The 13,934-nt window shown below is 39.7% G+C and overlaps 1 protein-coding gene across 3 annotated transcripts in view; it reads left to right on the forward strand.

The window, feature by feature from the left end:
- The window catches only part of GALNT18 (polypeptide N-acetylgalactosaminyltransferase 18), a 225,186-nt gene that overhangs the window by 124,921 nt on the left and 86,331 nt on the right, over positions 1-13,934 (forward strand). For all 3 annotated transcript variants that reach the window (XM_085063108.1, XM_085063107.1, XM_085063106.1), the window contains one exon: positions 169-335. In XM_085063108.1, the coding sequence (XP_084919234.1) occupies positions 169-335 (167 nt within the window). The remainder of the gene's footprint in view (positions 1-168; positions 336-13,934) is intronic.

The following is a 13,934-nucleotide window of genomic DNA, read 5'->3' on the forward strand; positions in this document are numbered from 1 at the left end:
CTATTTTTCTGGCTCTATTTACCATCTTAGATTTTTGTAGCAGGAAGTTCTTTGGAGTTGTATCTTTTAACGCGTTCTTACGACGGAGACTAGATTTCTCTGAAACAGTTTTTGTTTGCATTGTGACTTCCAATCACATCTTTTCTTTTGTTCAACCTTTCCCTTCAGGTGCAGAAACCTCACGTTTCCTGACAGCCTTCCCGAGGTGAGCATTGTGTTCATCTTCGTTAACGAGGCGCTCTCGGTGATCCTGCGCTCCATCCACTCCGCCATCGACCGCACTCCTGCTCACCTCCTCAAGGAGATCATCTTAGTTGATGACAACAGTAACAATGGTAAGAGGTTTTGGTTCTTCCCCCTCCCTGTCCCAAGGTTGGATCATACAGGAGAAATTTTGAATTCTGGCTCTTGCTCATACTGTTGGTGTTTCAAATGTTATCAGTGTGTTTTCTTCCATCTTCATCCCACACTCTTGCTGGGCTGTTGTCAAATCTACACGAGTGGGGCATGTTAAATAGTGTGTTCAGAGAGAGAATAACTGGGTTTAAGCTGTCTGGTAGGCAGAAATTTGGATGTAACAGTAGATTAGAGGCATAAGTACTTCAGAGCGTTTTCAAGACCTTATGGTTTCTGTGCTTCTCTTGTTTCCAGTGTATGATTCCATATGTGTACTCTTGCTGTTTTGTATAAAATGTCTTTCAGTTTTTCTTAGACCTCCCCTTTAGGTTCCCAGTTCTCCTGTCCTCATTAGCAACATTTACCTTGCTGCTTCTCTGCTGCCTGTACTCAGATTTTGCTCTCCATGATCTGAAGGACTGCACTGCCTGTATCTGATGGCTCAGTGCTTGCCAGGGTGTTTGTCAGTTGGCCGTGCTGGGCACTATTTACAATTCTTATTTTCTAGCAACTTTAGAAATGAAATTTTAATGAGCACAGAATGCTGAACTTAAAGAAAAAGTCTGCTGTGCTGGGGGGTTAATTCTGAACTGCTAAAATACAAGGAGAATCTGAATTTATCCTGCTGAAGGAAAATGCTGAACAAAGGGCTTCTCTTACCCTTGCCATCATGACTGCTGTTATCTGGCAATATCCCTGTAGCTAAATCCTGTGACTTGCTGCTGATCACAAATGTGTCTCAGATTTGTACAGAGGAGAAACTTATTGGGAAGCAAGTAAATAAGTTCCCCACCCCAGGCTATGCACATCATTGTCTCCTCTTCTGCTGACTATGAATGAATGAAAAACTGCAATCCTGACTCTTAAAAGTACACACAAAACTCAACAACTTGGTGTAGGTCTATGCCTTAAGTTTTCTCCTCTCTCTTATGCAACTTATGGCAGTTTGATAGGAAAGAACACAAAATTGAAATACAGCTTTGACTGGTTCACTTCAGCTCTGCAATTTGTTTGTGTAAATTCATTTCTGCACCTTTCAAACAGGAGCTCAATCTCAGTGGCTGTTGGTGGTGCAAGGGCTCAGGTCTCTGCACATGGATAAACTGGCCACAAAGCAAATATAAAAGAGAAATAGTCTGGTGGAAAAAAGTGGCTTCCAGAGTTTGAGTCTGATATTGTATAATTTACAGGCAGTTATTCCAGTGGGGACATTGCAGAGCAATGTCAGAAACTTCAGTGTTTCTGAGAGCCTGTCATCACTGTGATCAGCTCACTAACAAATACTCTTTGCACTGTGCTCCACAGACTTGTCAAAATTATTCTTTTTCATTATTTCATACCTGAAATAGACAAGAATCACAAGAATTACTTTATCTTTCAGGAAAACCTGTCCAGCCACATTTTTTGTTAGTACCAGTGTTGGTGCTGTACTGTATAATATTTTTATGGTTTCCTCAGCCTTTTATTCAGGCTTGTCTTTCTTACCCTCCAGTGCTTTAAATCCTTGGCTTCCTGGCCCCAAGCAGGGAGACAGAATTTGAGAGGAAGGTAACCTTTGGTTTGGCTGCCTTGGCTTGGTGTTACATGTCATTTTATACAAAATCACACTGTGCAGAGCTATAGTTAGTCTCCTAGAAAAATTCAGCTCTCTACAGGATTTTATGCTACTCCTCTAACCCTTCCTCTGGCATTTCTTCCCTGCAGTAGTAAATTAGATTTCTATAGTCCTCTTTATGCTGTAATGTATGCTGAAGACCTGGTAATAGGCATATATTTGGAGCAGATGGATGTTTGGAATAGGAGTGATTGTGAAGATGATTTATGGGCTTTCCTACTATTAGTTTAAATCTTGAAATATTTATTTTAAAACTTACTTTTCCTTTTACAATATTCTATTTTCCAATCTTTTTTCCCCTTCTAGCATTGCTGAGATGAATCCTTTATATTTAGTGTCATTCTATGTTTTTGTTAGCAGCTCTTTAGCTTGCAAGTGTTGCTGCTTATAAGATAAGTGGGTTATTCTGGGTTTCCCTGAGTTACCTGTGGGGGGCAAACACTTGTTTTGTGCTTGCAGTGGGCTCCAGCCTCTGCTTCTCACAGGAATTCTGTCAGAATCCTAATTATTTGTGGTATTTTTATAGTTAGACTTCTGCCAGGGATGGCAGCTTCTCTAACTTGATGCAAGAATTCTTTCTGTGATGCCACAGCTATGGGCTTCACAGACAGGAATTATCACACTGTGGGAAGTGACTGGAAAGAAAAAGTGAGGCCAGAGATGTGGCACTGTCCAAATGGGCATGTTTTAATTCATCCCAAATTTCTGTAGACCTGTGTTTTGGAAAAGAGCAATGGAAGAACTAAGGTTTTTTCAAATTCCAGAAGGCTGATTTCAGGAGCCATTAATCCAAGTGTAGGGCCAAAATGTGTACATTTGTCTTGAACAATATATGCTATTGTATTTTATTTCATGTACTTCAAGGTATGTCAAGTAAATTATCTATGACTTTCTCTAGACCTCAGTGCAGTTTTTCAAGTTCCCAATTATGTTTTGGGAGACCTCAATTAATCTCTTTGAGAAGTTTCCCTTTTTAAAAATAAATGTTCAGAGGTAGGAAACTGTGAAAATGCCAGTGTGGGCCATTTAAAAACAGGAAATAGATTTTGCAGGTCTTAAAATTTAGTTCCTTTATTTAATAAAGCCATTTGCATTGCTTAATGTGTGTTTTTCACCAGGCCATCTTTTCTGGTGGAATCCTGATAAGCATTACACTGAATTGTTTCATATATGCTGTTAGGTACATTAGCACTAAAATTTAATTTAATGGAAGGATTAAAAAGACACATTTCAGTGACTGCCTGTGTACTGTATAATGAGAACAGAAGTTTTATTATAACAAGCCAAGTATCAGTGTTGTTCATTTGTGTCCCATTAGGGTCTTAGTCATGCTGGTGACTAAGCAGCTGCACAGATTTCAGGTGTTTTACTGTAGTTTTAAGTGTCAGATCAGAATCTTTCCCATTCTCAGCAGTGCTGTTTGTTTTGCAGAGAGAATGTACACATAAGTTTACAATTTGGCAAAATAATAATTTATTTATTTTTGCCTTCAGAAGCCACAGAATTTTATTTTTATTTTCAGAGAAGAGGCTTAAAATTTTTTAAGTGACCACACCCATGACTGCTGGTGGTTAAAGAGACTTCAGAAATATATTTAAAAGAAGCATTGCTTGAGCTGGAGACGGCTGGCATTGTGGGTTATTTTCCCCCTGGCTTGTTGCATGTCCCTCTGGGGACAGGGTGGTGACCTTCTGTGCCACTGCAGTCCTGGCTTGGCTTTTGAGTCTTTCTGCTGGCATTGAGCACCACTGCATTACAAAGTACTCCTTGAAGGTATTTTCAGATGATTTGTAATCTCTCTAAAAAAGCTCATTGTGAGCCATGATGAGTTCAGCTTCATGGGGCAGCTGTGGGCATTAGTGTGTCTAGAGTATGCCTTGCAAAATTTAATACTATAGCAGTAATTATCATCCTCTATGACTTTTTTTTTTCCACATTACAGCTAATAATATTGCAGTTGCGGCTCAGATTTTGCAAGGTTTCTTCCTTTTCCTTGAAGCATTAGTTATGAATGAAATATTCCTACATGTTCAGTGTAATAATTCTCATTTTGTCCTGAGAATTCCATGAATACAGCTATTGAAATGCAGGTAATAATGCTGGATATCATCGGATGTGAATTGTATGCCTTGCAGTGTTGAGAATTAGCACAGACTGGTAGAAAGTGGGTCAGGTGCAACTGTATCACCTGTGAGAGATTGTCCTCAAAACACTGACTGAAAAGAAACTTTTCAAAAAGCATCCAGAGCTTTTCATTAAAAAAGGTATATTTCATTGGTAATTCTTAAGAGATATTTGGGAATAGAAGATGGTCTGATTTTTTTTTTTTCTTACAAAAGCAGTGATTATTAAACCTCCAGACTGCTGTTCAAATGCATGCTAGATTTCATAGCACAGCATAATTTGAAGATGGCTTGCTTGTAGACCAGACAACTATAAATAATCCTTTTAATAGTAATCTCCTAGGGAAAACCTTAGGTCTTGCTTTCTTTCTGGTTTGCTTCTTGTTCTTCCCTTACCTGAATGTCACAAAAGTTCCAAAACAAACAGAAACAGCTGAAAACAAGGGAATAGCCAAACTTTATCCAAACCTGCATTCCTTTTTGGGCTGTGCTTTATGCATTGAGAAGGCTTTACTTTATCTGCCTAGATTGATTCTCTGCATTAGTTAAAGGTCTCGATGCTGAAATCATTATTGCACAGTCTTTACACAAGCATTCTCTAAGTAGTGTTGGCAGGGATTGACAAGAAAAGAGGGCTGTGCAATGCTGGTTAGGAATCAGATGCTAAAAAGCAAATATTTATATATAGACCAGGAAATCTGTTCTCATTATAAATCTGAGAACAATGTTGGCTGTTGTTACAAACTCTGCATTTTACTTTAGCAACATTTAGCGCTGCAACTCAAATTAATGAAGGCAATTCTTGGAGCATATGTCTGCTGCCCCGTGTTGTGTGCTGCTGCTGGGGCTGCAGGGAGGTGTGCCAGCTACTGTGGGTGAGTCTGCAAAGATGTGAGAAGGAAATAACCGGAGGCAAACCTCGTCCTCTGGCCATCTGTTCCAACTGGCAGCAGAAGTCATAGCATGAGGAATGTTCTTATTTGGGGGTGTGAGAGAGTGGCCTGGCCATGCAGTTCCAAACTGCTGGAAAAAAATATGAACCACTAATGTTAATAGACTGTGAGATTTTTACGAGGACATGGATCCTGAAGATGATATCCTAGAGTGGCTGCAGGCTGTTCTCTCCCCTTGTCAGTCCTTGTGACAATGGATTTGATTTCTTCTTTAAAGGGGAAGGGTGGTGGAGTAGGATATCAAAATGAAGTGATCAACAGAGCAGAGAAGAGAAGGACACTGCTGATGAATAAGGCCATCTATCCCAATTATTCTTACTTCTCTTTTTTTTTTTTTATCTATCACTCTTTCATGCCTTTTTCTCCTCCTGCACTTGTTCTCTCTTTTCCTCCAGGGGTGGTCTAGTTCCTTGGTCTCCATTCTCCCAGTCCACTTTCCTTGGACTCCTTCTACCCTGGCAGTCTGCCCGTTTTGAATGCTCACTTCCTCACTCCCATTCCATCCAACTCATCCTTCTTCATGAGCTTGTGTCCTTCAGCTGTGGTCTCCATTTTGCACGTTCTCAAATTCCAGTGTATATGTGCCTTTTATCATCTCCTCCATCCCAGTTTTTGCTGCACTTTCTCACAAATGGCATTCCTCCATTTTTTCCCATCTCACCATTCAGCTTTTCCTTGCTGAATTAAACTTCTGACTGACTTGTCCCACCCTGCCTCCCTGCTCCACCCCCCAGTAATATTCTGTTCCTTCCTTTGTGGCATATTCTTCTCATTTCCCATTTTCTTCCTTTTTCTCTCTGATGCCTCCTGTTCATACATGTTTTTCTATTTTCTTTTTGCTTTCATTTAAGAATAATTATGTAGGATACTTTTCATTCAGCTTTTCTAATTCCCCCACGCCTGAATTCCATATTCCATCAGACTCAATGACTCTCATTCCATCACACATGGGGGCAGGGATAGCATCCCTTGCTGGAGGCAAGGCTCTGGGTTTTGTGGCTTCGTAATTTTAGTTGTATGAAAGCTGTTTGATAACCAGCATGGAGTTTTATATCGGGAACTATCCCACTCTCCAGCCTTTATAACTCCAGTGGAAGGTTCTTAGCCTTCCTTTTCTGGACAGTTAAGAGAGTTCCATCGCTGTTGGACCATTTGCCTCTGTGGAAGCTCTGTGAGCTCAGAAGGTGTTGGCAGTGACAAAGTGGCCTTTCAGCAGAGCAGTTATTTTAATCACCTGCCATACAGCATATTTCAGTCTGTTGGTATGGCTGCAAAAGCAACATTTCAATGTGTGTGCCAGCTGATAGCAGAACCTCTGTCCACATCAGGGACAGCTGTGCAGAGCAGAGCTTTTATTGCAGTCTCCTGACATCAGACTTTGTGACTCAAGCATTCAGATAATGCTGTGAATTGAATCTTCCCTAGCTAGCAGTGGTCAAAAGTTAATGTATGGTCATCTTATCTTTGATTCCATCCGTGAGGGAATTTAGCACGTTCAGTCCTGATCCACTTGCAGTGTTGCAGTCTGAGAAATACCTTTTCCTCTCTCAGATTTGGTACACCAAGTCTACAAGGACTGGCCTTTTTTCATGGTGGCTCTGTTTTAGCTGGGATTCCAGTGTGCCAGTTCTTGCTGTGCTTCTATTCCACATCTGCTGTGCACCCTAAATGGCATTTAGTGCCATGCACTGTCAGGATGTTCTTGTCCTTCATCCCCACACCTCTCCTGCCACCCTCTAGTGGCACTCGTGTTACTGGGCATAGCAAAGCCTAAAATACATGAATAAATTACAGTTCTGGTTTCTAGGTGATGATAAATAGCTGCACACTGGCACTGTAGGTTATTTTGGAAGAGTAATTTGGGTCAGGTTATAGCAAGTAGCATCACCTGTGGCAGGTGTGATTCAGAAGTCATATGTGACCACACTTAAAGGCTGCAGTCACACTCACTAAGAACAGGCCTGTTTTAAGCTCTTCTGGTAGTAATGAGGAATTCACCCTGTGTGCTTTGGAAGGGCTATCCTGACTGTGAGAATGTCAGCACGTAAATACTGCCTTGGTGCACTTCTCAGTACCATCACTGTGATTTTAGCATCAAAATCAATCACTAGAGATCTCTGAGAAATTGCTTGATTGAAAAGAGCTTTTTTCCCCCCACTTTTCCCCCTTCTTTCACGTTTGTCAGATTATTTTCCCTCCAAAAATGCTTGAATGCTTTCTGTTGATAATGTTTTTAAACACGTCACTAAATTCAAGTAGCAGCCACATATATAGATTTGGTGCAGTGACATTCTTGTAGAGCTCATGAGAAAAGTGCCAATATCAGTTATGTCAGTAAGACACTGTGGTTTGATCAGGTTATTTCCTTTTGACATCTTTTCTTATGAAATATTTGATAGAATTTGTATTTGAAATATTCTAGTAATATAAGCTGTTATGAGCCTGAATGACTTCTTAAGCAATTTCTTTCTCTTTCCGTATCAAAAGAATTGCACTTGTAATTGAAAGAGTTTGATAGGGTGTGAGGAAAATGTTCTGTCATGTCAGGCAAAGGAGTTAAAGGATTTTGTCCTATAGAAAGTTAAGAAATAGAAAGTGCCTTTCAAATTAACTTCATTAAAATCTACCTTTTCTTCTCAACCCAAGCATACTCTTCTTAAAAAAAAAAGAATAAAAAAATAACTTTTATAAAATCAATGCTGAGTTCTTAACTTCAAGTAGTGGTAAAACTTCCTGCCAGAACTGATAATTTCAAACACTTCAGCTTCTTTGTGATAGAACCTCAAAATTCTTGGTGTGCTGAAGGCCCCAAGACATGATAAGAGGTTTGCCTAAGGAGGTGCTTAAGAGTGTTGAAGTTTATCACTAATTGATAAAAATCAGTTAGCAAAACATATGAATAAATTACAGATTATTCTGTGGTCACCCAATAATCTTACACAAGGCACATTTATAGGCATTGATAGTTATTTTAAAGGCATTGTGGAATTTGCTGTAAGTCTGAAGTTCAAGTACAGAACATTTTAACAAAGGATGTGTGAATTCCAAGAAAAACAAATCACTTCATGTTGGCTTTTCTTTTGGCCTGCTTTTCTGTAGATATGCTTGGCATTGAGTATTTTGAAAGTGTTCTCAAAGTACATTGGATGGCTAAATTTTAAATTACTTGACTTCACTTGTTCACTGCTAGTAAATTCTAGGGGTGGTATTGAAATGGTGTTCCTTTCACACTTGAAAAGTAACCTATTTAAAGTCATGTGTGTCAAGTAGCAACCTGGGAAACTTTGGGGAAGCTTGGTTTAAAACTTTAAGGAAAACATGATGAAGGTGAATAAAAGCTAAAGTTTTCATTTAGGATGTTGCAATTAACAAGGGAAAAATGAGGACTTAGAGGTTAGGCTGCGAGAGAGCAAGAATTCCTGCTTGTTTTTCCTCACTGGGTTTATTTGGGAAAAAATGTTTTGTTTTCCTTGGGCATCCAGAACCAGAGTTGTTTTCAACACCACTTAGTGGAACTCTGTTGTGAGAGTCTGGGTGTATATGAGTCCATACGGATGGAGGTACAGGTTATATGCTAAAAATGTAAATATCCTTCACGTTCTTTGTGATTTTCACAAGTGTCTGGAAGTCTGTTAGGTTTTGGGGTGAGTTCTGCAGCCAGTTTCCTACAAGACAGGGCAAATCTTGCTCTCCTGGCAGTCTGATATTTGACAACTTTTGGCTGGGGACCTGCTTGGAGCTGAATTGTCTTTGCACTCTCTATGGCATTTTGCAGTTGAGTTTGTGAATAAACTGATGATTTTATTTTTTCCATATTAGTTTCCTTTCAAGCATAATCTGAGAGCAATAGTAGATGCTTTTTGGTACCAACTCAAAGGACAATTTGCCTTTCATTAAATTTAACAGGGTTTGCCTGCACTGCAGTGTGAACTCTCCAATAAGTAATTCAGAAGCATGATGAATGCTAAATAATATGGCAGCATGAATCATTGTTGTTTTGGTTTGGCAGCAGGGAAAACCTTGATGGAATTGCTAAGTGCTTTCAGTCCTCTCCAGATAGCTCAGTGTTGGCTGCTGCATTGTTCCTTTGCTCCTCACTGACACACTCCTTTGGCCCAGTGCCTGTCTAATCATTGTTTAATGTTTCAAAAGCTGCCACCTCCTATTTGAAGCACTCTTTTCAAGCAGTACAAATACCAGCAGATTTGAGTACAGAAAAAATAGAAATAATTGGAAAAATAAAGTAAGAAAAAGAAAAAAGAAATGAGATGTTAACAGAATTAATGTTTTATGAAGCTGAAAAAAATACTGCATAGCTAATCAAATTAGGGTGAAGTTTTAGGAAGCCTAAAGATATTTCTGTGGCTAAATAGATGGTCTATCAGTCTCACAGGCTATGAAATAATTATTCCTTATGACCTGTTGCTCCTAATCTCAAGCTTTGCTCATGTACACAAGTGGAAAGAGAACAACAAGGTCTTCTAAAATGAGAAACAAGTTGCAACTCATTTGCCAGCAAATAAACAAGTTGACAACTTCTCTGCCAGCAAATAAACAATGATTTCTGTTTTTTATTACTGTGAATGACTGCAGTGTCAGTACTTGAAAAATGTATTTACATTCCCATGTCAAATAAGTGACTATGATTCCCTGCCTTGCAGTGTTGTTATTATTCCTGTATGGGCAACAAGTTTGAAACATCTCCCTGTAGCCTGCTTCTTGTATGAAATGTCTGGGATTACATTTTAGTGATATTTCTGCCCTTGAAACTTCTTTGTTGGTAGGTCATAGGCTTTGACAAAAAGTTTGGAGGATGCAAATGGAACTGGGTAGCACTGGGTCTGGTTTTGTGTGCTCTCTCAGCAGGTATCTCTGCTTCCAAAGACATGCTTTTCCTCTTTACCAATTTCCCCCACACACAAATAGGTAAATCTCAAGGAATACTAAGGCAAAAGTGGTGTGACTGTGTATATAGATTATATCTCACAGGCAAAGACAAAATGCATTCCACAATTAGATTTAATTTTTATTAGTGCTATTTGTGCTGCACAATGTTGTGTAAAAAGGCAAGAACTGAATCAGGGTGTGTCCAAGAGGGAGACCTGCTAGACACTGAAGATACTAGATGGAGACCTGCTAGACCATGAAGATTCCCGTTCATCTAGGAATAAATCTTATGGCATCTCACCTTAGACCATTATTCCAGCGTGAGAAAAGAGACTTGAGGAAATCTTTTTCACCAGAAAAATGCAGCTATAGTATAGCCAAGTGGAAAAAAAAAAGGTAGGCTGGGTAAAAGGAAGGGAGATTTTATGACTGAGCAGTAGAGACTTTGTCCAGAATTCCTTTCTCCTGAGGAGCCCAAAGACTATGTAAGGACAAGAGAAACAGCCAAGGTTATTTGCCTTTTTTTTTTTTTTTGGGCTAGATCTGCACACTGCTAGAGCTATCTGAAGTAAGCTGTCTCTGACTTTTGAAATTTTCATTTAGTCTGTCTCCTTGCTTCAGCAATTATGTCTCCCAGAAGAGAAGAACATCACAAAATAATGAAATTACAGGAAACCCCAATGGCTTGTTAAAAGGAACATCATCACATGTGGACACAGAATGATCACACAGATCATAGGAAGAGAAATGTCAGATGAAATAAGATAATTTGTACTTTAGTTTTACCCTGCAAGCCTGAAAAGTTCAGTTGTTATACAGTGATAGAGAAGTACTTTGCACATTGCCTGATACTCAGTTGACCCTGAGCAGTATTTTATATAACTCTAACTGAACTTTCACTGATCTACTGTTCTCCTGAAATCTGAAATCTGAATAAGTGGCTCTATTACTGCATGCCCCAGTAGGAGCCCTGGGAAGAGTCTGATGGCAGGGACTGTCAGTAGTTCATATCCCTGAGCATACATTGAGCAGGGGAACTGCTTGGTGTTCCTCTCTCAGATGGTCCTACAGCAGCCTGGAATACTCTACAAAGCTTCAGACATGGTGTGGGCATGAGCTCTTCTGCAGGAGACAGATCAGTAAATCCAGTTTAAAGCAGTCAAAATGACTGCATGCTGTAGAATGGGATTTTCTGTTGGTTTTGCAGATGTGCTGTCATAGTCCCTGAGGTGAGAATGGTACAATAATTTTAATGTTCAAACTTCCATCACAGACAGCTCCTGGTGCTGCTGTGCTGCCTTTCTCAAAATGATGCTGAGATTAATTGAAGCATGATATTGCATCTAAAGGATAAGATTAGATACACAAAAGCTCTCAGTTGGAAAATAATTTTAAAAACAAAAGGGGAAAAAAGGGGTTATTCAGCTACTTCAAAAACTTTAGGATTTGTTTTACTTTTTTTTTTCCATTTAGCTGTTTTTTATCCTTTGGCTTACGTCAGCACTCCATCTTTACCAAATGTCTAAAGCTTTTAGGTTTTGTTTCTAATTTGAGGACCAGTGTTGAAAGGTGCTGACTCCCAGGACTTCATTTTTCATTAGTAGGCTGTGTTCTACCATGAGATGTAGGTTCCTTCTTGTGACATAGAAAAATATTATCTCTAAAGTTGCATATTTAGTCTAGGGAGTGTTACCAATCCTTCAGTGCTGTTCAGTCAGCTCACATACCCCATCCCCTCAAGTTAGAAATGGTCCATCATTGAGAGAGAGTGTTGTCTTCCCAAATGGATGTAACTGCAACCTCTGGGATCCTGTCAGCTCTCACCAGAAGTTTCAGCTCCTTGGAGCACCCATCTGAAAGCCTATGGAGTTTACTAGGAAGAAGATTGCAAAACTGAGCTTGAATCACTTTCAGAGATCTGTAATTCTGTCTGCAAGCTCTGCATAAGTTAGCCATTTGTTCTTTTTACCACTCTTTCAATAAGGCACAAAAATTAGGAAGTCGTGGGTCTTTTAAAATATCTAAAAAGAAAAACCTCTGGGAAGGTGAATTAATAAAACAATCTGTTAAACTAGCCATCATTTTATGGCCCTAAACTTGAAACACTGAGAGAGATGACTTAGATGCAGTAAAATGAAACAAAAAGGTCTAATCAGCTTTCCTTATAACCGAAAGTGCCCTAGAAAAATATGCCTGTTGCTTCAGAATATATCAAACTGAGTTTAATCAACTGTGGATTACTGCATAATAGCTCAATCAACTTCAGGTCAGCAAGAAAGAAAGTAGAGGAAATTTTTAGTAGAACTGTAAAAGAAGATGCATGTTCAATAGTTTGTTTGACTTCCTGGGTTTGGATTATCAAAGTTATCAAAGTAACATGAAAAACAGCAGCGTGTGACTTATCTCTCTCAGGGTCTTATGCATTGACTCTGATGTAGGACAAAACATATTTCAAAAATTTCATGAATTTTTATGTGTGTGCACTCCCTGGTTTAAGCTCATATAGAGTGTATTCTAGAAAAATGCTAAGCTCTCCAGATGGACTCTGCCACACTGCTACTCTGGCTGTCTTTGCTGATCCTCACAGCAGTAGTGGGGCTGATTCATTAAATACAGAACAATGACCACTTAGCTTAGGCCAGATATAACTTGAGTTAACAAGTCTGGGTGCTGGAGATGGATTTTATTTCAATTAAGTTCCCACACACAGAATCTTTTAATCACAGCAGGTTCCTTTGGTTAGCAGAACCAGGCTTTCTGCTGGCTTAACTTCCCCTACCTGCCCATCTCCAGTTGGACTATGCGGATTTCTGATTCTGGTCATTTTGAAAGGTTCCTGTAAGTGTGAAACTGCATTTCTGTCTCTGCCATACGTGCCCATTACAGCAGGAATTCCTGTGATCTATACAACTGGCTGTGGCCAGGGGAAAGGTGTTTTCTCTGCCTTTGTGTACTATATTTTTAAAATCTGATGCCACTTGCCATTACCTGTGTAATTAGTTATTTGTTCAGTTGTTTCCTGACTGAGAAAGACCTATAAAACCACTAATAAGTATAAAATAAATGTGTTCTTTTTTCTTTTAATGGGTCCTTTTAGAAATGGAAGGTCATTCTCTGTGAGTTTTGGATAATTTGCTTAAAGATATTGTTGAAATTGAGGAGTAAACTGCCTGCATTATCCTATTACCAGCAGAACTCTTGTTGACTAAGCTTCAGCCCAAGGGCTCAGTAGCATCCCAAAAGGAGCTTGACTAGTGACAGCTGAGAAATGCACGAATTACAGAGAATAAATAGCCAGTTTTGAAGGGAGTAGTGAACAGATCTTTGGCCTGTCACTGTATGTTAATCCTGAGAGGACCTGGATAGCTGCCCAATAGTTCCATGTCTCTTTGGTAGGATGAGACACCACCACTGCCCTGTCTGGCATTCTTCTGGAAAAAGTTAGATTTCTCTGCAAATACCCTGCAAAACATATTTTAACACAATTCTGATTCCAACTGTTCCATCTCCCCCAGGAGACAAAACTTTGTTTCTGTGAGTGAAGTGCCCAGAAGTTCCTCCAGGGCAGGAGGACCAGGAGTGCTAGGGCTGGATCTGCTTGGAATAGGTGAGCCTTCCCAGGACAGGCAGGAGTGATGGCAGATTGCTGCTGTGGCCATGCAGGATGTTTCTGCCTTTCTCCCTAGGAAGTAAATGCCTCTCCAATGTGTGCCAAATCACAGTTCTGCTGGGGAAGACTTGAGGAATTACCCTGCTTGCTCAGGTCTGTCCCTGGTGTCAGATTCCAGGCTCCTTGATGTGTTTATTTGGCATTTCTTTCAGTAAACTCTTTTGCTACTGTGCTGTTACTGGCACAGACACAAAAATGTGAGCAAGCCTGCTCAAGAAAATCTCACTTAAAATGTAGTCCCCTTTTAAAAAGTATCTAACCCTTTCAACTGTCCTGTTTTGTGCATTATG

Source organism: Lichenostomus cassidix, chromosome 5, assembly GCF_008360975.1.
Source record: "Lichenostomus cassidix isolate B80296 chromosome 5, HeHo_3.0, whole genome shotgun sequence".
In the NCBI taxonomy this organism is placed as follows: domain Eukaryota; kingdom Metazoa; phylum Chordata; class Aves; order Passeriformes; family Meliphagidae; genus Lichenostomus; species Lichenostomus cassidix.